This window comes from Heterodontus francisci, chromosome 5, assembly GCF_036365525.1.
Source record: "Heterodontus francisci isolate sHetFra1 chromosome 5, sHetFra1.hap1, whole genome shotgun sequence".
Classification (NCBI taxonomy): domain Eukaryota; kingdom Metazoa; phylum Chordata; class Chondrichthyes; order Heterodontiformes; family Heterodontidae; genus Heterodontus; species Heterodontus francisci.
Window position 1 is genome coordinate 149,842,299 of NC_090375.1, and position 24,950 is coordinate 149,867,248.

At 46.0% G+C, this 24,950-nt stretch overlaps 1 protein-coding gene across 5 annotated transcripts in view; it reads left to right on the forward strand.

Moving 5' to 3' along the window:
* The first annotated feature begins 6,387 nt into the window (after positions 1-6,387).
* The window catches only part of sugct (succinyl-CoA:glutarate-CoA transferase), a 601,965-nt gene continuing 583,402 nt past the window's right edge, over positions 6,388-24,950 (forward strand). Inside the window, exon 1 of one of the 5 annotated variants that reach the window (XM_068032238.1) lies at positions 6,388-6,536. In XM_068032238.1, the coding sequence (XP_067888339.1) occupies positions 6,470-6,536 (67 nt within the window). In that variant the 5' untranslated portion in view covers positions 6,388-6,469. The remainder of the gene's footprint in view (positions 6,537-24,950) is intronic. The other 4 variants (XR_010975076.1, XM_068032236.1, XR_010975077.1 and 1 more) reach the window with 4 other exon arrangements.

A 24,950-nucleotide genomic window follows, 5' to 3' on the forward strand; every position in this document is an offset into this window, starting at 1 on the left:
CTATCGCTCGCCCAGTCCCTCCCTTCTCCTTGTATCGCTCCCCACACCCATCTCTCCTCGCATCTATCTTTCTACCATCTTTCTCTCTTCCTGTTGCTTTCTACACCTCAAGTCTATTTGTCCTTCAGTCACTGTTTTCTCGAACCAGTCTCCTGCTCTTTCCCCACACCTGTCTCCAGTGTCTCCCTCTCCACAGTAGAATCAAAGAATCATAGAATGGTTATAGCTGAGAAGGAGCCATTCAACCCATTGAGAACATGCCAGCTCCCTGCAAAAGCAATTTAGCTAGTTCCACTGCCCATCCTTTCCCTGTAACCCTGCAAATTTTTCTCTTCAGGTGCTTATCGAATTCCCTTTTGAAAGCCATGATTGAATCTGCCTCCAGCACAATCTCAGGCAGTGCATTCCAGATTGTAACGACTCACTGCATAGAAAGATTTTTTCTTATGTCGCCCTTGGTTCTTCTGGCAATTGCTTTAAATGTGTTAACTGAAAAGCAAAACGCTGCGGATGCAGGACTCAGCTTTATCCCCTTATGCCCCCACCTCAATGAATTCCACGCTCGGCACGACGTTAAGCTCTGCTTCCATCACCTTTGCCTCCGGGCTCACTTCTTTGGCCAGGAATCCTCCCCCCGACCGGCAGACTCATTCACTCGCCTCCAGTACTCTCCCTCCACCTGGACACCTCCCTCTGGCCTCTTACTTGCTCTTGATCTTTTCATTGAGAACTGTCGATGTGACATCGGCTGCCTTAATTTCTCTTCTCCCCTCACTTTCTCTAACCTGTCTCTCTTTGAACATGCTGCACTCTGTTCTCTCAGGTCTAATCCTGAAATTGTGTTCAAACCTGCAGACAAGGGTGGTGCTGTTGTTGTCTGGCGTACTGACCTCTACCTTGCAGAGGCTGAGTGCCAACTCTCAGACACTTTTTCCTACCTCCCCTGGACCAAGAGCCCACCATCGAACATCAAGCCATCTCCAGGACTGTCGCTGACCTTATCTCCTCTGGAGATCTTTCCTCTACAGCTTTACCCACCTCATAGTTCCGCAACTCCAAACAGCCCGCTTCTACCTCCTTCCCTTAATCCACAAACAGGACTGTACTGGTAGACCCATTGTTTCATCCTGTTCCCATCCCACTGAACTTACTTTTTCCTATCTTGACTCTATTTTTTCTCTTCCCACCTACATCCGTGACTCTTCTGATGCCCTACGTCATTTCAACAATTTCCAGTTTCCTGACCCTAACCGCTTCTTTTTCACTATGGACATCCAATCTCTCTATTCTTCTATCCCCCACCAGAACAGTCTGAGGGCTCGCCGCTTCTTCATTGAACAAAGGTCCAACCAGTCCCCAACCACCACCACCCTCTTCTGCCTGGCTGAACTTGTTCTCATATTGAACAACTTCTCTTTCACTCACTTCCTCCAAATAAAAGGTGTTGCTCTTACACAGGTCCTAGTTATGCCTATCTTTTTGTGTGGTATGCCGAACATTCCTATCCAGTCCTACTCAGGCCCCCTCCCCTAGCTCTTTTTCAGGCACATTATTGATTGTATTGGTGCCGCTTCCTGCCCTTGCCCATGTTAAGACCAAGGTGGCAGTAATGCACTGTTCATTTAGTCCCACTATTCTACAGGTCCCAGCATCTTAGTAAAGTTTCTCACCTACCAGAAAATTGCCAAATTAAACATTCTATTTGTCCCCCAGAATGAAGCACACCAAACCAGATTTCTTCAAACAACAAGAAAATTAACTATTTATTAATAAATTAGATATTAAACAATAATGAGATAAATCTACATATGAAAAGATGTTATAACTCCTTATTCTTCCTAACACTCATGCACACACACATACATTCAAAAACCGGTTAACCGGGGAAAAAGGCTTTTCTCTTTGCAACTGTTTCTTAGGAATAATAAAATAACTGGGTTGTAATGTTCTGGTAGGATATTTCTGGGTCGTTGAGATGTCCCAGAGTCGTATGCCAAATGTCATTTGAAGTCTCTCTAGGCGAGGTTAATGAACAGTCAGTGATGGGTCGGTGTTCAAGGCAATTCATCTGCAGCAGGCGTCACACAGATCTTTCAGCAAAGGGTGTAGCAACAAGTTTACTTGGGTTTTGAAGTAGCAGTCTAGCAATAGAAGCTTTCTTGAGCTTTCAGGATCTCCCAAAACATAAGAGGCAACAGGAATCACTCCTGAGGCAGAGATTTTTCAGAGGCTGGAGGCAATAGGAATTTGCTACCTTTTAAAATGCAGGGCTTCCTCTCAGCAAAGGAGCCTTCCTCCACAGAGAGCAGCAACTCCTCTTTTCCTGGATCTTTCCCTCTCCAGGCAGACCACATCCACCACCTCAAATGTAGGAGTTATTTCCACGAGAGGCAAATATTCTTTTCAGTGAGTAGGTCTTTTCTCTGGTCCGCAAACACAGGTCCCAGCCAGTTCATTGCTAGCTGCTTCCAGCTTTCTGGTCTTTTTCACACTGCAGAACTGAAACTAAACCCACAATCAAGTCATGTGACAGTCATAAATCTTCCTGTAATTTTCCTGTTGAGCTGCTTGAAAACTGAGTCTGCACTCAGTTCAAACACCAAGTTTCAGCATTCAGTGTTCACAGAAAATCCTTTTTCTCAGTCTTTTAAAAGCACACAGAATTTTTAGCTTTCAATAAAAAAACAAAGCTCTTGTGACACCCTGAACTGGAAAACTTCACCAACTTTGCTTCCAATTTCCACCCTTCTCTTACCTGCACATGGTCCTTCTCCTACACTTCCCTCCCCTGAGTTCTCTGTCTCTATTTCTGGGGATAGGCTGTCTACTGATATTCATTATAAGCCCAGACTCCCACAGCTACCTCAACTACACTTCCCCACACCCTGCCTCCTGTAAGGATTCCATTCCATTCTCCCAGTTTCTCTGTCTCCATTGCATCTGTTTTGGTGATGCAACCTTCCACAACAGCGCTTCTGGATATATCTTCCTTTTTCCTCAACTGAGGAATTCTCCCCTCCCCCCACCACTGTGGTTGACAGGCCTTTGACTGTGTCTGACCCATTTCCCGCACTTCTGCTCTCACCCCTTCCCCTCCCTCCCAGACCGCTTTGTAGAACACCTCCGCTCAGTCTGCAAGCATGATCCTGAGCCTCCAGTTGCTTGCCATTTTGATTCACCACCCTGCTCTCACGCCCAAATTTCTGTCCACGGCCTGCTGCTGTGTTCAAGTGAAACTCAACACAAGCTCAAGGAACAGCACCTCATCTTCCAATAAGGCACTTTACAGCCTTCTGAACTCAACATAGAGTTCAACAATTTCAGACCATGAATCCGATTTTTATTATTTATTTTTTAACTGTGTGCCGGTCTGAAACTTGTTTTCATGTTTTTGCTTTTGGACAGAACTGTTCATTATTCTGCCATTAACACTCTCTGGACTAATGCTTTGTCTTTTACAACTATTAGCACTCACTTTGCTTTTGTTCTATGATATCTTTGTCATTTAATCTCTCCCGCCCTCTGCCCCAACATAGACCTTCCCTCATGTTTTTCTTCACTACCCGCACCCCCCCACTTTCACTTGCTCAAAGCCTATTGTATTTATAATCTTTGCCAGTTCTGATGAATGGTCATCGATCTGAAACGTTAACTCTACTTCTCTCTCCACAGATGCTGCCGGACCTGCTGAGTATTTTCAGCACTTTCTGTTTTCATTTTAAATGTGTTCTCTGGTTCTCAACCCTTCTGCCAATGGGATCAGTTTCTCTTTATCTACTCTGTCTAGACCCCTCATGATTTTGAACAAATCTTCTCTTTTCAAAAGAGAACAACCCCAACTTCTCCAATCTATCCATGTAGCTGAAGTCCCTCATCTTTGGAACCATTTTTGTGAATCTTTTCTGCACCCTAACGCCTTCATGTCCTTCCTAAAGTGTGGTGCCCAGAATTGGACACAATTCTCCAGTTGAAGCCGAACCAGTGTTTTATAAAGGTTCATTATAACTTCCTTGCCTCTATTTATAAAGCCCAGGATCCCATATGCATTTTAAACACTTTTTCAACTTGCCCTGCCACCTCCAATGATTTGTGCACATATAACTCCAGGTCTCTGTCTCTGCAACCTCTTTGGAATTGTACCCCTTATATTGTCTCTCCTCGTTCTTCCTACCAAAATGTATCACTTTGCACTTCTCTGCTTTACATTTCATCTGCCACAGCCCGCCCATTCCACCAGACTGTCTATGTCCTCTTGAAGTCTATCACTATCCTCCTCACATTCGCAGTACTTCCAATTTTGTGTCACCTGCAAATTTTGATATTGTGCCCTGTACACTCAAGTTCAAGTCATCAATATATATCAAGAAAAAGTGGTCCTAGTACTGAGCCCTGGGGAACCTTACTGTATACCTTCCTCTAGTCCGAAGAACCGTTCGCCATGATTCTGTTTCCTGATACTTAGCCAATTTCATATCCATGCTGCCACTGTCCCTTTTATTTCATGGGCTTAAAATCTGCTGGCAAGCCTATTATGTGGCACTTTATCAAATGCCTTCTGGAAGTCCATGTACACATCAACCCTCTCTATTACCTCATCAAAAACTCACTCAAGTTATTTAAACATAAATTGCTTTCAACAAATCCACGCCGACTTTCCTTAATTAATCCACACTTGTCCAAGTGACTGTTAGCTTTATCCTGGATTATTGTTTCTAATAGCTTTACCACCATTGAGGTTAAACTGAATGTTTTTAAAGCAGATGTAGACATATTCTTGACAAACAAGGGAGTTAAAGGGTGTTGGGGGTAGGCAGGAAAGTAGAGTTGAGTCCGGAAACAGATCAGCCATGATTTTATACAATGGCAGAGCAGGCTCAAGGGGCTGAATAGCCTACTCCTGCTCCTAGTTTGTATGTCCCACACCAAACTCACTCTTCTTCCCTTCCCAATCTCTCTCTTTCCCCTACTGCCTTTCTCCTTCCCTCAATTTCTCTCTTCCTTGCCCAGTACCTCTCCCCAATCCCTCCCTCCCTCCCCAATCTCTCTCCCCCCTCCCTCCCCAATCTCTCTCCCCCCCTCCCTCCCCAATCTCTCTCTCCCTCCCCCCTCTCCAAACTCTCTTTATCCTTACTGAATCCCTCTCTCTATCCTTCCCCAATCCCCCTCCCTCTCCACTTCTCCCTCTCCCGCCTACCCACCTCTCCCCTTCTCCCTCTCTTCTTCCCCCTCCCTCCCTTCTCCCCACCAACCCCCTTTCCCCCCTCCTTCTCCCCAACCCCCTTCCACCTCTCACTACCTTCCCCATCCTATCTCCCACCCTCCACTCTCCTCCCTCCATTCCCCTTACCTCCCCTCACTCCCTTCTTCCCCTACTCCTTCTTCCCTCACACCTCCCTTTCTCCCCGCACCCCCTCCCCTTCACCCTGCCCCTCTTCTTCCCTCCCATTCGCCATCCTCCCTTCTCCTGCCTATGCACTTCTCCCTCCCCTTCACCCCACCATCCCCCTCCTCCCATCAAATCTCCCCGTCCCCCTTCCACTCTACCCCCTCCCTCCCCTTCTCTTCCCAAAGAGCCCTTTATCTCACAATCCTCCTCCCAAACCCTGCCCTTTCTCCCATTGCACTTTCCTCTCATCTCCCATTTTCCTCCACCTATCTCCCTCCCCCTCCTCTAACCCTATCTCCTATCACCCACCCACATCCCTTCCCCTCCACATTCCCCCACCACTCCCATCTCCACCTTCCCCATCCTCCCTGATCACTCTCCCCCTCATCCCATCTCCCTCCCTGATCTCGCCTCTTACTCTCCCCCATTTCCATCCCTAATCCCCCATCCCCCTCTCTTTCCCCCATCTCCCTGATCCCTCCTCTCCCTCCCTGATCTCCCCATCTCCCTCCCTGAGCATGCATCATCGCCCTCTCCCCCTCTCCCCCTCCCTGATCCCCCCTTCTCCCTCCCTGATCCCCTCCGATTTCCCCCATCTCCTCCTCCCTGATCCCCCCACCTCCCTGATCCCACAGTTCCCTCCCTGATCCCCCATCTCCCTCCCTGATTCCATCTTCCTCCCTCTCCCCCTCCCTGATCCCCCATCTCCCTCCCTCTCCCCCTCCCTGATCCCCCATCTCCCTCCCTCTCCCCCTCCCTGATCCCCCATCTCCCCATCTTTAATCCCCCATCTCCCTCCTGACCCCCCATCTCCCTCCTGATTCCCCATCTTCTCATCCCTGATCCCCCATCTTCCTCCCTCTCCCCCTCCCTGATCCCCCATCTCCCCATCTTTAATCCCCCATCTCCCTCCTGATTCCCCATCTTCTCATCCCTGATCCCCCATCTCCCTCCCTGATTCTCCCATTTCCCTCCCTCTCCCCTTCCTTGATCCCTCCTCTCCCTCTCCTCGGTGCGTTTTGAATGCTGCGCTTTCCGGTTGGCTCGAGCCTGGATTGTTTGTGACTCATTTCCGGACAGAAAATGTATCGTTTGGCGAAAGTGGCGGCGGTTCCCCGGGGCTACAGGTGGCTGAGCGGAGCTCGGACAGGTAGAGCGGAGACTGAAACCCAGGAGAGCTCAGCCGGCGGGCTTCAGAGCGCAGGCCGGACACAAGGACCGTAAACAGGGAGGTAGCGGGCGGCTTGAGGCAGAGAGAGTGTCAGCTCCCTGCCCACTAGTGCGAGGGTGCAGCCTTCCTCATGTGTGCGAGGATGCCAGCACCATCCCCTTCCCCCCCCGTGTGCGAGGATGCCAGCACCGCCCCCCGCCCCCCGCGGTGTGCGAGGATGTTCAGAAATAGGAGGGATAAGATGTCAAATAAAAGCAAAATACTGCGGATGCTAGAAATCTGAAATAGAAACAAGAAATGCTGGAACCACTCAACAGGTCCGGCAGCATCCGTGGAAAGAGAAGCAGAGTCAACGCCCCGGGTCAGTGACCCTTCGGAACAGGACCCTTCCGAAGAAGGGTCAATGACCCGGGGCGTTGACTTTGCTTCTCTTTCCAGGGATAAGATGTAAGGCAGACTGGTGTGGGCTGCGTGTGAATAATTGCGTGGAGCTTAGTAAATAAGGTTAATGAATTATAGGCACTGATTTCCCCATGGGACAATGATAACAGTGGCAGTATGGTGACATGCTTCAATCAAGGCTTGGCTGCAAGGTATTCAACAAAGAAAAGGAAGGAAAAAAATGGCAGGGCGGTGTGACAGTATTAATCAGCAATACTTTTACAGCCTTCAAAGTCATTGCCTATTTGGTTAGAATTAAGTCAGAGTAGAGGAGCAGGATACATACTATAGGACACCAATTAGCAGGAAGGAGATAGGAAATTTGCAGGTAAATTTCACAAAGATGCTCCAACCATGGAGTAATGATGATGGGGGACTTCAATTAACCTAATATAGACTGGGGAAATAACAGGGTTAAGGGCAAAGAGGGGGAGGAATTCCTGAAATGTGTACAAGAGAACTTTCTCGATCAGTGTATTTCAGCCCAATGAGGACGGAAGCAGTTCTGGATCTAATTCTGGGGAATGAAGTGGGGCAAGTACAGCATGTTTCAGTGGAGAAGCATTTCGGAAACAGTGATCACAATACCATTAGGTTTAGAGTAATTGTGATAAAGGACTAGGAACAATCAAATTTGAAAATATTCAGCTGGAAGAGAGCTAATTCCAATGAGTTGAAAGGGGACCTGGCCCATGTGAATTGGAAGCAAAAATTGAAAAGTAAAGCAAATAAATGAGCAATCAGCAAGTACATAGTTCGGGTACAGACTAGATACATTCCTACAAAGGGAAAAGGAAGGGCATCCAAAGCTAGAGCTAGAAAATACTGGAATGATGGGAAATCTTTGAGACAACAATTTGAGACAGAATTGTCACTTGGAAAAATGTGGGTTAAAATAAATGAAAAGTAGCCCAGATTTGTTCAAGGCAAATTGTGTTTTGACTATATTGAGTTCTTTGAAATAGTGTGGTTGATGTGTAAATGAAATTTTAAAAGGCGTATGATGGAGTATCATAGATCATATCATTATCCTATCGTCGATATGTTACCAAAATTGAATAATCCCGTGGCAGTGTGGATGCGAAATTGGCTAAGGAACAGAAAGCAGGTACTAGTGGCGGACAGTTAGTTTTGATCCTGGAGGGTGGTCAGTGGGGTTCCCCCACCCCAGCGTTGGTATTACGACTACTGCTCTTTTTTGATACATATTAATGACCTGGACTTAGGTATACAGGCCAAAATTTGCAGATGACTCAAAATTTGGAAATGTAAGCAAATAGGATAGTGACAGACTCGAAGAGGACATAGAGATTGGTGAAATGCGCTGACAAATGACAGATGAAATTTAATGTAAAAAACTATGAAGTGATACATTTTGGTAGAAAAAATGAGGAGAGGCAATATAATCCAAATGGTACAATTTTAAAGGGGGTGCAGGAACAAAAAGACCTTAGATGTGCATGCAGAAGTTTTTGAAAGTAGCAGGCTGTTAAAAAAGCATACGGGATCCTTGGGCTTTATAAATAGTGGCAAATAGTACATAAGCAGGTAAGTTGTGTTAAGCCTTTATAAATCAGTTGTTAGACCCTAACTGGAGTATTGTGTCCAGTTCTGAACACTACACTTTAGGAAGGGTGTCAAGGTGCAGAGCAGATTTACTAGGGTTGAAAGACTTCAGTTAAGTGGAGAGACTGGAGAAACTGGGGTTGTTCTCTTTAGAACAGAGACTGTTAAGGGGAGATTTGATAGAGATGTTCAAGATTTGTTTGTGGGATGTGGGCGTTGCTGGTTAGGCCAGCATTTATTGCCCATCCCTAATTACCCTTGAGAAGGTAGTGGTGAGCTGCTTTCTTGAACCGTTGCAGTCCTTGGGCTGTAGGTACCAACAGTGCTGTTAGGAAGGGAGTTCCAGGATTTTGATCCAGCGACAGTGAAGGAATGGCGATATAGTTCCAAGTCAGGATAGTGTGCAGCATGGAGGGGAACATGCAGGTGGTGGTGTTCCCATGCATTGGCTGCCCTTCTTCTAGGTGGTAGAGGTCACGGACTTGGAAGGTGCTGTCGAAGGAGCCTTGGTGAGTTGTTGCAGTGCACCTTGTAGATGGTACACACTGCCGCCTCTATGCTTCAGTGGTGGAGGGAGTGAATGTTTGTGAATGGGGTGCCAATCAAGTGGCTGCTTTCTCCTGGATGATGTCGAGCTTCTTGAGTGTTGGAGCTTCACCCATCCAGGCAAGTGGAGAGTGTTCCCTGACACTCCTGACTTGTGCCTTATAGATGGTGGACAGGCTTTGTGAGACAGGAGATGAGTTACTTGCTGCAGAATTTGTAGCCTCTAACCTGCTCTTGTAGCCCAGTTCAGTTTCTGGTCAATAGTAACCCCCAGAATGTTGATAGTGGGGGATTCAGTAATGTTAATGCTATTGAACATTAAGTGGAGATGGTTAGATTCTCTCTTGTTTGAGATGGTCATTGCCTGGCACTTGTGTGGTATGAATGTTACTTGCCACTTATCATCCAAGTCTGGATGTTGTCCAGGTTTTGCCGCATCTGGACACAGATTGATTCAGTATCTGAGGATTTGCAAATGGTGCTTCATCAGCGAACATCCACAATTCTGGCTTTATGATGGAGGGAAGGTCATTGATGAATCAGCTGAAGGCCTAGGACACTACCCTGAGGAACACCTGCAGTGATGTCCTGGGACTGAGATCATTGACCTCCAACAACCACAACCACGTTCCTTTGTGCTAGGTACAGATTTCCCCCTGATTCCCATTGACTCCAGTTTTGCTAGGGCTCCTTGATGCCATACTTGGTCAAATGCTGCATTGATGTCAAGGGCAGTCACTCTCACCAGTAAATAAGGAGAAACTGTTTCCACTGGCAGCAGGGTCAGTAACGAGAACACAGATTTAAGGTATTTGGCAAAAGAACCAGAGGTGAGATGAGGAGAAATTCACCTCCCAAGATGGAACCGTTTGGAATGATGACATAAGTGGACCTGACCACATGATGTGAACCACAAAGTCGGGAGTGTATTGTATCCATTTGGAGTCCCTTATTCTTACAGCATGTGGTCTCACATAATAACTTGTGTCAGCTTTGGCTCAGTGGTAGCACTCTTTCCTCTGAGTTGGAAGGTTGTGGATCCAAGTCCCACTCCAGAGGCCAGAACATATCATGTTGACTGACATTCCCAGTGCCAGTACTGAAGGAGTGCTGCGTTGTTGGAGGTGCCATCTTTCGAATGAGATGCTAAACCAAGGCCCTGTATTCCCCCTCATGTGGCTGTAAAAGATCCCATGGTACTATTTGAAGAAGAGCAAGGGAGTTCTCTCCAGTGTCCCAGCCAATACTTATCCTTCAATCACCATCATTAGAAATCAGATTATCTGGTCGGTATCTCATTGTTGTTTGTGGGACCTTGCTGTGTGCAGATTGGCTGCCACATTTTCCTACATTACAGCAATGAAAAGTACACTTCAAAAAGTACTTCATTGGCTTTAGCATATCCTGAAGTCATGAAAGCTGCTCTATAAATACAATTTCTTTAAATCATGGTTTTCTATTTATGCAATGGCTAAGTAATTTTAGCGTTCCTTATAACAGTCTTTGAAACATTCTTATAAATAAATGGAAGAAACCTTATATCAATGCACATTATCAGTCAGAAATGTTCCATTTGTATACAGTCATTGCGCAGCTCTTGCAGATGGAGCAGTTAGATTATGGGTTGTGATTTCAATGCAGATGTTGAACAGGACATTTTTTACTTGCTTTTATTAGGTTTGAGGGGCTCGAAAGACATGCTTTCATCTGTTTGAGGGTTTGTGTTCTAAATTCAGTGTTTGGCCTTTTAAATAAAATATGTATGAAGGTTAACCATAACAGAATTATAACCTAGTCTTGTGATCGTCAGATAGTCCTGTGAACAAGTTGCTACACTGTTCTATAAAATCTTACCACAGTGTCAACAACCTAGAATCTGAGCACCAAAGAGAATTGTGCTGCTCTGGTCAGTGAGTTGGTAACTAGAGGGCATCAATTTAAGATCAGCGGCAAAAAAATGAAGGGAGAGGTTAGGAGAAAACCTTTCAGATGTTTGGTTGTTCCTCTACAAGCAGTGGTGGGAGCAGAATCCATAAAGAAAAGAAGTGGATAAAATGTAAAAGGGTATGGGGGAAGGGAGAGATAATAGAACTTCAGAGAACCAGTACAGATAAGTTAGGCTGAATGGCCTCTTTCTCTGCTGTACAATTCTATGAGGTGAATTTGCTTTTACCAACAGGCAGTAAATGGATCGGCTGTCTGTTTTACACACCGAAAATTTTCCTTGGCTGGTAGTAAAAGTGTATATTCTCCCTTTGTCTTAAGAGCAGGGGTGTCTCTTCGCTAGCTCTGACAATGCTAGCCTCAAACTCAGCCTGTGCATCTGCTTGTAGGAAGAAAAAGACAATGATAGTCTCACTCAGTCGTCACTGATTCTTGAGGTGCTGCTTCGCCAACAACTGTGGATTGAATTCATGAAGATAAATCTTTTACCACTTGAGATTCATTGCTGGTTGCTGATGCCGTTAGGATGACCTTATTAGATGATCAAGCTGGCTATTTATCCAAATGTATTATTTCCCTCTCTCCCATACTAACATAAAGCATGGCTGTGGGACAAAGGGAACTACAAGGGAAGGAAAGGAAAAGAAGTTTGCAGCCCGTCCACCTTTATCTGGCTCTCTGCCACCCATTTCACCAGGCTCAGATGTGACCTCTCGTTCTGGCTGTGGCTCGGTGCTTTTATTCTGGCATCCTGAAAAACCACTTCCTGAATGACCGAGACATTTCTGAAACACTCAGACATTTTACTGATTACAACAGACTAAAATCAGACTCTATGTAAACATTTTTATAAAACATAAACTGCTGAGGGTTAAAGCCAGTTCAGTCTCTATTGAACAAAGGAACACATTAAATCAAATTGTCGGTACTTGTGGGATGAAATTAGTGGTCTTTTCCTTTCCATTTTTGTTGGTTGTCAGCATTTCAATGTAGTTTTTTTTTCCAGCATGGATCACTGATAGTGTCAACCTTGGCTCATGGGTAGCAGCTTTGTCTCTGAGCCAGAAGGTTGTGGGTTCAAGGCCCACTCTCAGACTTAATCTTCACTGACACTTCAGTGCTATACAGAAGCAGTGCCATCTTTTGACTTTTTGTATTGTTGAATTTTTGATATATTTGTGCCATAAATGTAAGTGACTTTATGACTGTTAAAATCTGCCCTCTCTGGTGTATGTAAAAGATCCCATCCCACTATTCAAAGAAGAATAGAGATTGTGCTTCAAATGTTCTTCATTGGATCTGAAGTGCTTTGGCAGATACTATGGTTGTGAAAGGTGCTATATAAATGCATTTTCATTCTTTCATGTCTTTCAGTCAGTAACTTCAGTCTTCACTCTAGCGCATAATCTAGTCTTCAGTTCTTTGCTGCATCGTTTGAGATGCTAAATTGATGCTTCGTTTATATGTTCAAGTGGATGTAAAAGATCCCGTGGCGCTTTTCACAGAAGTGCAGGGAGTTCTCCCCATGTCCTAGCCAACATTCCATCCTCAACAATTGCACCAAAAAGTAAAATAACTCGTCATTCATCTTGCTTTTTGTGGGATCTTGCAGTGTGCAGGTTGGCTGCTTCATTTGCTTACAAAACTGCAGTGACTACACGTAACCTAGTTCATTGATGATTAAGTACTTTGCATGCTTTAAGGATGTGAACAGCAACTTGCATTTATTATAGTGCCTTGAATATGGGAAAACATTCCAAAGTGCTTTGCAGGAGCATAATCCAACAAAAATTAACACCGAGCCAAAGATCGAGACATTCAGTCAGGTGACTAAAAGTTCAGGTCCTAGATGACTGAAATCATGGCTGCCAACAGTGGGGTGAAGGGACTGGGGCATACACAAGAGGCCAGAATTGGATGTACTGACAATGCTTAAGAGTGTTGTAGAGCTAGAGGAGGCTACGAAATAAGGGAAGGATAAAGCCATGGAGCGATTTGAATATGATAATTCTAAAGTCGAGGCAGTGATGGACTGGGAACCAACGTAGATCAGTAAGCCTAGAGGTGTGAAGGGTGAACAGGACTTGATGCGAGTTAGGATAGGGCGGCAGAGCTTTGGATCAGCTCCAATTATGGAGGGTTGAAGATGAGAAGCAGGCCGGGAGAACTTCAGAACAGTTCAATTTGCTGGTTAGAAAGAGCATGGAAGTGGGTTTCAGCAGCAGTTGAGCTGAGGCAGGAGCGCTGACGGATGATATAGAGGTGGAAATATGTGCTCATTGTGATGTAGATGATACGGGGTTGGAACTCAACTTGGGGTCAAATAGGATCGAGCTGCAAACAGTTGTGAAAATTCCAAAATAAATGCAAGTTCTTTGTTCCTTGATCACTTTTTTTTGTTAATTTTAATTTTGCATTATTTTTAATTCAGGTTCCTTGGGTAGACTATAACCCATATTTTCTCTGTCTGGCCTTGAAACCTTTGCTATTGAGAGAGCAGATGGTTGGTATGCTTCTAGACAGTCATCAATGCCTCTTGAGCTACTAGGTGGGATATCATCCAGTTGTGACTTCCCTGTCAGAGTTGCTAAAGACTAAGCTTGATGCTTTCCCAAAGGGAGAAGCGTACTTTGAAAGCTGAGTGGAGCAGGAATTGAACCAATGTTCATCCTTTACTAAGTTATTCTCAGTGTTCATACTCTGAAGCTGAGAACTTTTTGGACTGCACTTTGTCTGGCACCTCCCCTCAACCTTGCTGCTGTGGGTGGTCCTAACAGGATCAAGGAGCTCCCGACGGCATCGTTCAAGGGATCGTTGGAGCGCACAATCTCCTCCATCACATCAAGGTGGCGATCCACGGAGGGTCCAAAAAGTCCTCAACAGCAGAATAGGTGAAGAAAGACTGTCCGTCTCACCGGCTGCGAAGGCGGAAGAAAGCTGCAGTAGCAAGGTGGTCCTGGTGGTCCTGGTCATCGTGGTTTGACACGTCACCGAAATATGACCACCAATCCGTCAAGATCGTGTGGACAATGACAGCACCCCAAGGTCCCCACATTAAACAAAGCCACGTGCAGGCTTCTACCAGGGTCCATTTTCCAAGTCCTGTGATGCTGGAGAATTGGCGATAGGGTCAGGGCTGTGAACCTGGGAGTCCCTAGTCAACAATCTGCACACAGGCGACAGATACATGAAGGTTGTTCCTGTGTTGGGACAGAGATGTCTTTGGGCAGCAGCATCTGTGACTGAGCAGTCCTTTCCAGGATACCCTCTGCTCACCTCAAATGGGGAGGGGGCTAGAAAAGGTGCCCGAAAAATAGGCTGTCCCTCCTTCTCCTGACTGAGGAACCACACCCTGCAAGATCACCATCTTCGTGGTCAAAGAAAGAAAACTTTAAATTTTGCAACTTGGAATGTCAGAACACTCATAGATAATCTCAAGAGTGACCGTCTGGAAAGAAGAATTGAAATTGTATCACGTGAGCTATCAAGACTCCAAATTGATATTGTCGCCCTCAGTGAGACCCGCCTTCCTGGGGAGGGGCCACTGATGGAACAAGCAGGGGGATACACCTTCTACTGGAAAGGAAAGGCTGACAGCGATCCTCGTGTCCACGGAGTTGGTTTTTCCATCTGGAATAGGATCTTGGATGCACTGCCGGAACTCTCCAACTGCATAAATGAAAGACTCATGACACTTCACCTCAGCTGTAATCAATATGCCACCGTCATCAGCGCCCTGACCCTTAACTCCGATGAAGTTGTTCAAGAAATGTTCTATACTGACCTTGATGAAATCCTCACTGCCATCGCAAAAGAAAAGATCATCCTTCTGGGGGACTTTAATGCCAGGGTTGGCTGTAACTCCAATGTGTGGACAGGACCATTGGGAAAAACGGCGTGGGAAAAGCCAATGCAAATGGTGTCGTCCTGCTGACAAAGTGTGATCAGCATGGCCTCATTATAACAAACACCCTCTTGTACCAGAAGGACAAATACAAAACCACATGGGGGCATCCTAGATCAAAGCACTGGCACTTCCTGGATTCTGTTATAGTTCGAGTCAGAGATCTAAGTGATGTCTGTATCATTTGATCCATGCAAGGAACTGATGTCTGCTAGACAGATCATTGACTTGTTTGATTGGTGATGAGCATTCACCTAGCACCAAGGCATCGCAGGACTCAAAAGTCCAAGAGGAAGGTGATCAATGTCTCAGCCCTAAAGCAGTCCGACCGAAGAGAGGAATTCCAAGTGCATCACAACCAATCTGGAAAATCCAACTCAATTTCAGAACAGTGGGAACAAATCAAGTCAGCTGTATGAGACTCCTGTGTCCAGACCATTGGGTTCGAGCATCATTGTCACCAGGACTGGTTCAATGAAAACGATGCTGAACCTGGAACAAAAACGAGAAGCCCTTCATTGCCTGGCAGAACAACCCAAGGTCGCAAGTCAGGAAGGCAGCATCCAACAGTTCAAGGCTGACACCCAAAGACAAATTGGGAAGAGAAAGCCCGGGAGATCCAACAATATGCCGACCATCATGACATGCAAAGCTTTTTGAAGCTGCCAGGACCATCTATAGACCAAGATCAAATGGACAAAATCCCCTTTGCTGACAGGGGATGGTGTCTCTTTTCTTAAGGATGACAATGCCATCTGTCAACGCTGGGAAGAACATTTTCAACAACTCCTCGACTGTGAATCCACAGTGGCAGCTGATACTCTTCAGATTATCCCCTAGTATTTTGTGGTAGAATCCATGGTAGAGCTGTAACAAGCAATCAAACGGATGAAAAACAACAAAGCCTGCAACCCTGATAGTATTCCAGCTGAGATCTACAAAGCTGGTGGGCTTTTTCTCACGTCAAGACTCCATGCACTCATCCTACGGATTTGAGAGGAAAAAGAACTCTTTTCCCCGCCCCGACTTCAGGAATGCGACTATTGTAACTATCTTCAAGAAGGGAGATAAATGATGCTGTGGAAACTGTGGAGGTATTTCCCTCTTGTTCATAGCACGGAAAATCCTGACATGCATTCTCCTGAATTGCCTACTTCCTGTGGCTGAGGAAATCCTCCCTGAGACACAGTTTAGTTTTAGACCTTCCAGAGGAACCTCTGACATGGTCTCTGTTGCCAGACAAATCCAGGAAAAATGTCGAGAACAACACAAGGAACTCTTGATTGCATTTATCGACCTGACCAAAGCATTTCACTTGGTAAATTGTGAGGCTCTGTGGATTGTGTTCCAAAGATTTGGATGTCCAAGAAACTTCATCACAATCCTGTAGTTGCTCCATGATGATGTGACTGCAACTGTTTTGAGTGGGAAATCTGAAACAGATACCTTCAAAATCTGGACTGAGGTCCACAAGGCTGTGTGATAGCCCACATACTATTTACAATCTACCTGACAGTGGCTGTTCACTTCATCAAAGATCAGCTGCCCTCTGGTGTGAGTATTAAGTTCCGCCTAGATGGCAAACTCTTTAACCTCAGTCACCTCCGTGCCAAAACTAAACTGACCAACACAGACATACATGATCTACAGTTTGTGGATGATGGCAGTGTTGTTGCCCACTCTGCACCAGATTTGCAAGCTGCTCTCGATCTCTTCAATTCTGCATACAAGAGACTCGGTCTGTCCTTGAATGTTGCCAAAACAAAACTCATATCAACCCACACCTGGACAGCCAAATGTTCCACCTCCCATATATGTTGAAGGAGAGACTTTGGAATATGTTGAGCACTTCCCATACCTTGGCAACCACCTTTCTCAAGAGGCCACCATTGATGAGGAGATCCAACACCGGAGCAGCTGCACCAGCTCAGCCTTCTACAAACTACGCAGCGAGTGTTTGACAACAAAGACCTCCACAAGTCAACAAAAGTCCTAGTGTACAGAGCAGCTGTTGTCACCACACTCCTGTACTACAGTGAGACCTGGACTGTGTATCAGCAACACATAAGAGCGCTAGAGAAATTCCATCAGCAATATCTCTGTCGCATTCTCTGGATTCAATGGGAGGACTGTCGAACAAACACTAGTGTCCTTCTTGAAGCCAACTCCACTAGCATTCAGGCAAAACTCCTGAAAAATCAACTTCAGTGGACTAGACACTGTGTCCGGATGGCTGAAAACCATCTCGCCCACCAGATCCTGTTTTCTCAACTCTCAAATGGCCAGCTTCAAAGACACGCTGAAGCTCTCTTTGAAAGGCAGCAGCATTGACATTGATGACTGGGAGGAGCTTGCTACCAATCATTCAAACTGGTGACAACTTGTCCATCAAGCTGCATCATGATTTAAGTCCAAAAGCCTGAATGATGAGGCAGAGTGACGGCAGAGAAGGAAAGAAAAGGAAGCAAATCCTGCACTCCGGATCCCACCACCTTGTGGGACGTCCTGCTCCATGTGCCCAAAGATCTGCAGGTCGAGAATCGGCCTGTTCAGTCACCTGAAGACCCATGAATCGAGGAACAGCCAAAGACAACGACTCTAAAGCTCTGCATCACATATTTCTCTCCTCTGATTAACATCTCATTCCAGTCTACTTTTGGTGACCTCAAAGCTGTCTGTTAAAATGGGCTGCCTCAGTTGACAAACTAATCAAGAACCTTTTTTTTTCCTGCTCTGTCTTGGGCTCACTGAGGTAAGGAAAGAATTGCATTTATGTTTTTTTTCACAACCTCAGGACATTGCAAAGCATTTTTGAAGTGTAGTCACTGCTGTAATGTAGCTGATTTGTGCACAGCACGTTTGACATTTCACCCGGAGGACTGTACTTGTGACAATGCAGCACTTCCTCAGTACTGTGGCAAAATGTCAGTCTAGATTACATATCCAAGTTTCTGGAGTAGAATTTGAATCCACAAGCTTCTAACTCAGGTGAGAGTGCTACCAACTGAGCCGCAGTTGACACTTGTAGAACAACTTCTTTCCAAATCCCTGGCTCCTGCAGAGCTTTCCAACCTTGAACTTGGGTTCTTCTTGGAAGTTGGGAAGACTGGTTAAAAAAAGGCGCTGTTCAATTGGTTATTTTTCAGCCTGATGTCTCCTAACTGGTACTTCCGTTGACGAAACTTTATTTTCAGTAAACTAGAGCTGTTTGGTTTCTTCCTCTGTAAATTGAGGATGGAGGACACACTGAATCACCCACAGCTAATTTTAAAAAAATATTCGTTCATGGGATGTGAATGTCACTTATATGGCCAGCATTTATTGCCCATCCCTAATTCCCCAAAAGAAGGTAGTGGTGAGCTATCTTCTTGAGCCGCTGCAGTCCATCTGGTGTAGATACTCCCACAGTTTGGGAGGGAGTTCCAGCATTTCAGCCCAGCGACAGTGAAGGAACATCGATATATTTCCAAGTCAGGATGGTGTGTGGTTTGGAGGGGAACTTGCAGTTGGTGGTGTTCGCATATGCCTGCTGCCCATGTTCTTCTAGATTGCAGAGGTTGCAGGTTTAGAATGTGCTCATGAAGGAGGCTTGGCGAGTTGCTGCAGTGCATCTTGTAGATGTTGTGCACTGATGTCACTGTGCGCCATGGTGGAGGGGGGGGGGTGAATGTTTAAGGTGGTCAATGGGGTGCCGATCAAGCAGGCTGCTTTGTCCTGCATGGTGTTGAGTCTCTTGAGTATTGTTGGAGCTGCACCCATCCAGGCACTTGGGGGGAGTGTTCCATCCCAATCCTTATGTTTTGCAGATGGTGGACAGGCTTTGGAGAGTCAGGAGGTGAGTTACTCGCTGCAGAATGCCTCGAACCTGCTCTTGTAGCCACAGTATTTATATGGCTGGTACAGTTAGGTTTCTGGTCAATGATAACTCCAGAATGTTAATGGTGGGGGATTCAGCGATGGGTAATGCTGTTGAACATCACTGAAGATGGTTAGATACTCTTTTGTTGGATATTGTCTTTGCCTGGCACTTGTGTAGTGCAACTGTTACTTGCCACTTATCAGCCCAAGCCTCAGTGCTATCCAGGTCTTGGTGCATGCGCACGCAGACTGCTTCAGTATCTGAGGAGTTGCGAACGGTACTGAACACTGCATTATCAGTAAACATCCCCACTTCTAAAACCTTACCCACCACTGATGTTAAACTGACTGGCTTGTAGTTACTAGGAATGACCTTACAGCTTTTCCGGAATAATGGTGTCACATTTGACACTTTCCAATCCTCTGGCACCTCTCCTGTATCTAGGGAAGATTGGAGGATTATGACAAGCCCTTCCACAATACATCTCCACTTCCCTTAGGAACCTGCGATGCAAGCCATCCAGACCAGGCCACTTATCCACTCTAAGCAAAGTCAGCCTTTCCAGTATATCCTACCATTCAATTTTCACCCCATCTATTCCCTCTACCATATCTGCTTCTACTGATATTTTGTCAACATCCTTTTCCTTAGCAAACACATACAAAGTACTCATTAGAAAATGTAATTAGAAATGCAATAGGCTCTGTCAGTTCTGATGAAAGGTCACAGACCTGAAATGTTAACTCTGTTTCTCTCCCTGCAGATGCTGCCTGACCTGCTGTGTATTTCCAGCACTGTCTGTTTTTATTTCCGCTTTCCAGCATTCGCAGTATTTTACTTTTATTCTACCCTGCCTGTTAATATTTACATGCTGGTAGAAGATTTTTGGGTTACCTTTTATGCCATTCTATTCTCATATTCTCTGTTTGCCAGTCTTATTTTCCTCTTCACTTCTCCCTCACCTTATTGTGTTTGGCCTGGCTCTTGCTTGAAGACCTAACATGCATATACACCCTCTTTTTTTGTTTTATCATAGTCTCTATTCCCTTTGCCATCCAAGGAGCTGTGGGTTTGGTTCCCTGCCTTTCCCACTCATTGGAATGAACCTAGCCTGTACCTGAAACATCTCTTCCTTAAAGATCACCCATTGTTCCATTACAGATTTTCCTGTCAAACCTTTACCCTGCTAGATCCACTCTCATCCCATTGAAGTTAGCCCTGTTCCAATTTAGAAGTTCCGCTTCAGATTATGCCTTGCTCTTCGCCATTACTAATCTAAACCTTATGATATGATGGTCATTGTTGCCAAGTGTTCTCCCACAGACACTTGGTCCACTTAGCCCAGCTCATTCCCCAGCACCAGATCCAGCAGTGCCTCCTTCCTAGTTGGTCAAGGACGTTCTCCTGAACACATTAAAAAAATTCCTCCCCGTCCTTTCCCTTTGCTCGAACATCCCAATCTACTTCTATCTCTAGAAACTGTTTTTAAGCATTGCTTTTTCTGAAGGTTGATGTGAGGTCCATTCACCTTTTACAGTTTTGCTACAGATGATTGAGGGACAGAATCATTGGATCAAGATTTGCTGCCTACAAGAATATAGTTTCCTTATTCTCAGCATTAGTGGGTAGTAGCACAGAGGTTCCTGGCTGCAGGATTGTGAGAGGGCAGTCACATTAAGCGCAGTGATTTACTGAGTTGTGAAGTGAATGTATCTCATTGCAGTAACAAACCGATATTGACTGCTCTTTTCAGGTTCCTGTGGATGAACTAGTGCTGAGTTCTAGAAAGGACCTCTGGTGTGCAGTAAAGCTTTTACATGTACATTAAACAATGTACATTGTTCTGAGCCATATTATTTTTGGATCTTTTTGTTTAAGGGAGGTACGGGGTACATACAAAACAAAACTATATGACTACTGCTTTATATGTTTATGGGCACGCTTTTGCAGTGGGAAGAAAATAGGTGGTTCATGGGGGGAGAGGCATGGTTTAGGGTGGGGGAAGAAATAACAAGGGATATCACTAGGGAAAAGTGCATTCTTACCTGTGCTGTGTTTCATGCAGGCACTAAACTTGTGGAGTGAAAACCCTAGCCATTGTCTCCAGTTAAACTGGATTGTGCGCAACTTTGGCGTCCTGTCTGACCCCAAGCTGAACTTCCGATCCTATTGTTTCCATCACAGATACTTACACTACTTCTGTGCCTGTCTTGGACCAACCACTGTTGAAATCCTCATCACGTTTTTGTCCCCTCCAGACACAAACTAGTCCAATACTCTCCTGACCAGCATCCCACTTCCATCTATCATAAACTGCAGGTGATCCAAAACTCTGCTGCCTGTGTCCTTGATCACAACAGGTCCCACTCACCCATCAATTATTGCTGACCTACATTGGGCCCCTGTTCCTGAGCATCTCCAATACAAAATTTTCATCCTTGGGCTAAAAGGGTTCAATTATGAAGACAGGCACATAGACCAGGATTGTATTCCCTTGAGTAGAGAAGCTTAAGAGGTGATTTAATTGAAACGGTAAGGGAGTTAATAGGGTAGATAGAGAAACTATTTCCTCTCATGAGGAGTCCAGAACAAGGGGACTTAACCTTAAAGTTAGAGCAAGGCCATTCAGGGTGAAGTCAAGAAGCACTTTGTCACACAAATGGTAATGGAAATCTGGAACTCTCTTGCCCAAAATTCCTTTGAAATTGGGTAAATTGAAAATGCCAAAACTGAGATTGATAGATTTTTGTAAAGTATTAAGGGTTACAGAACCAAGCTGGTTTGATGCAGAAGGTACAGAATTCTTCTTTGGCCTCCTTGTCTCGAGAGACTATGGGTAAGCGCCTGGAGGTGGTCGGTGGTTTGTGAAGCAGCGCCTGGAGTGGCTATAAAGGCCAATTCTAGAGTGACCGACTCTTCCACAGGCGCTACAGATAAAATTGGTTGTCGGGGCTGTTACACAGTTGGCTCTATCCTTGCGCTTCTGTCTTTTTTCCTGCCAACTGCTAAGTCTCTTCGACTCGCCACTCTTTAGCCCCGCCTTTATGGCTGTCCGCCAGCTCTGGCGATCACTGTCAACTGTCTCCCATGACTTGTGGTCAATGTCACAGGACTTCATGTCGCGTTTGCAGACGTCTTTAAGCGGAGACATGGACGGCCGGCGGGTCTGATACCAGTGACAAGCTCGCTGTACAATGCGTCCTTGGGGATCCTGCCATCTTCCATGCAGCTCACATGGCCAAGTCAAGGGCGGCACAGTGGCGCAGTGGTTAGCACGGCAGCCTCACAGCTCCAGTGACCCGGGTTCAATTCTGGGTACTGCCTGTGTGGAGTTTGCAAGTTCTCCCTGTGTTTGCGTGGGTTTCCTCCAGGTGCTCCGGTTTCCTCCCAAATGCCAAAGACTTGCAGTTTGATAGGTAAATTGGCCATTATAAATCACCCCTAGGATAGGTAGGTGGTAGGGAAATATAGGGACTGGTGGGGATGTGGTAGGAATATGGGATTAGTATAAATGGGTGGTTGATGGTCGTCACAGACTCGGTGGGCCAAAGGGCCTGTTTCAGTGCTGTATCTCTAATAAAAAAAAAAGTGCCGCTGGCTCAGTAGGGTGTATACGCTGGGGATGTTGGCCGCCTCGAGGACTTCTGCATTGGAGATATGGTCCTGCCACCTGATGCTAAGGATCCTCCGGAGGCAACGAAGATGGAATGAGTTGAGACATCACTCTTGGCTGACATGCGTTGTCCAGGCTTCGCTGCCGTAGAGCAAGGTACTGAGGACACAGGCTTGAAACACTTGGACTTTTGTGTTCCGTGTCAGTGCGCCATTTTCCCATACCCTCTTGGTCAGTCTGGACATAGCAGCAGACGCCTTTCCCATGCACTTGTTGATTTCTGCATCGAGAGACAGGTTACTGGTGATAGTTGAGCCTAGGTAGGTGAACTCTTGAACCACTTCCAGAGTGTGGTCGCCGATATTGATGGATGGAGCATTTCTGACGTCCTGTCCCATGATGTTCATTTTTTTGGGGCTGATGGTTAGGCCAAATTCGTTGCAGGCAGCCGCAATCCTGTCGATGAAACTCTGCAGACACTCTTCTGTGTGGGATGTTAATGCAGCATCGTCAGCAAAGAGGAGTTCCCTGATGAGGACTTTCCGTACTTTGGTCTTCGCTCTAAGACAGGCAAGATTGAACAACCTGCCATCTGATCTTGTGTGGAGGAAAATTCCTTCTTCTGAAGACTTGAATGCATGTGAGAGCAGCAGTGAGAAGAAGATCCCAAACAGTGTGGGTGTGAGAACACAGCCCTGTTTCACGCCACTCAGGATAGCAAATGGATCTGCTGAGGCACCGCTGAATTGTGCCTTTCATATTGTCATGAGGTGATGATACTTAGTAGCTTTGGTGGACATCCAATCTTTTCTAGTCGTCTGAAGAGACCATGTCTGCTGGCGAGGTCAAAGGCTTTGGTGAGATCTATGAAAGCAACGTAGAGGGGCATCTGTTCGCGACATTTCTCCTGTGGCTGGCGAAGGGAGAACAGCATGTCAATGGTGAATCTCTCTGCTCGAAAGTCGCACTGTGCCTCAGGGTAGACACGCTCAACCAGCTTCTGGAGTCTGTTTAAAACGACTCGAGCGAAGACTTTCCCCACTATGCTGAAGCAGGGAGATTCCGCGGTAGTTGTTGCAGTCACCGCGGTCACCATTGTTCTTATCGAGGGTGATGATACTGGCATCGCGCATGTCCTGTGGTGCTGCTCCCTCATCCCAGCACAGACAAAGCAGTTCATGGAGTGTTGAAAGTATAGCAGGCTTAGCACACTTGATTATTTCAGGGGTAAAGTCGTCCTTTCCAGGGCCTTTTCCACTAGCTAGAGAATCAATGACATCACAGAGTTCCGATTTTGTTGGCTGTTCGTCCAGCTCATCTATGACTGGCAGAGACTGGGCTGCAGTGAGGGTGGAATCAGTGACAACATTTTCTCTGGTGTACAGTTCTAGGTAGTGCTCCACCCAGCGGTCCATTTGCTTGTGTTGGTCAGTGATCGTGTCCCCTGATTTAGACTTGAGGGGGGCGATCTTCTTGATGGTTGGCCCAAAAGCTCTCTTGATGCCATCATACATTCCTCTGATGTTTCCAGTGTCGGAATACGACTGCATAGGTGTTGCCAGTAGTCATTTGCACAGCGCCTGGCTGTTCTTTGTGCAGCGCTTCTGGCTACTTTAAGCACTACGGATGTTAATTCGCTGGGGGCTTTCTTGTAGTTCAACAGTGCAGTGCACTTAGCGGCTATGACAGGTTTCAGCTCTTCAAAGTGAGATTGAAACCAGTCTGCATTCTGCTTCTCACGTTTGCCAAAGGTGGTCATTGCTGATTCCTAGATGGCATCTCTGATGTGGGCCCACTTCATCTCTGTATCCCCTGCAGGAGTGTTTTGAAGGGCTTTTTCAAATGAATTTAGAAACTTATGTAACAGCTGTGGATAAGAAATTCTGTTAGTGTTGATGCACGGGCGGCCCTTTTGCTTGGAATAATGTAGCTTCTTTGGTTGAGTCTAACTTTGCTGCACACCAGTGAGTGGTCGGTGTCGCATGGTTGTGGGATTTGGACACTGTTTATAGAGGCTCGCCTTGTGGCGATGAGGTCCAGCTGGTGCCAACGACGTGATCTTGGGTGCCTCCATGAAACCTGGTGACAGGGTTTAGTATGAAAGAACGAGTTGGTAATTTTTTTATTCATTCATGGGATGTGGGTGTCACTGGCCAGGCCAGCTCATACCTAATTGCCCTTAAGAAGGTAGTGGTGAGCTGCCTTCTTGAACCGTTGCAGTCCATGTGAGGTAGGTACACCCACAGTGCTGTTAGGAAGGGAGTTCCAGGATTTTGACCCAGCGACGGTGAAGGAACGGCGATATAGTTCCAAGTCAGGATGATGTGTGATTTGGACGGGAACTTGCAGGTGGTGATGCTGGCCTAGCCAGCGACGCCCACATCCCATGAATGAATATATAAAAAAAAATCTGCGGCTCTTGTCCTTCGAGGTGGTAGAGGTCGTGGGTTTGGAAGGTGCTGTCTAAGGAGCCTTGGTGCAGTACATCTTGTAGATGGTACACACTGCTGCCACTGTGCG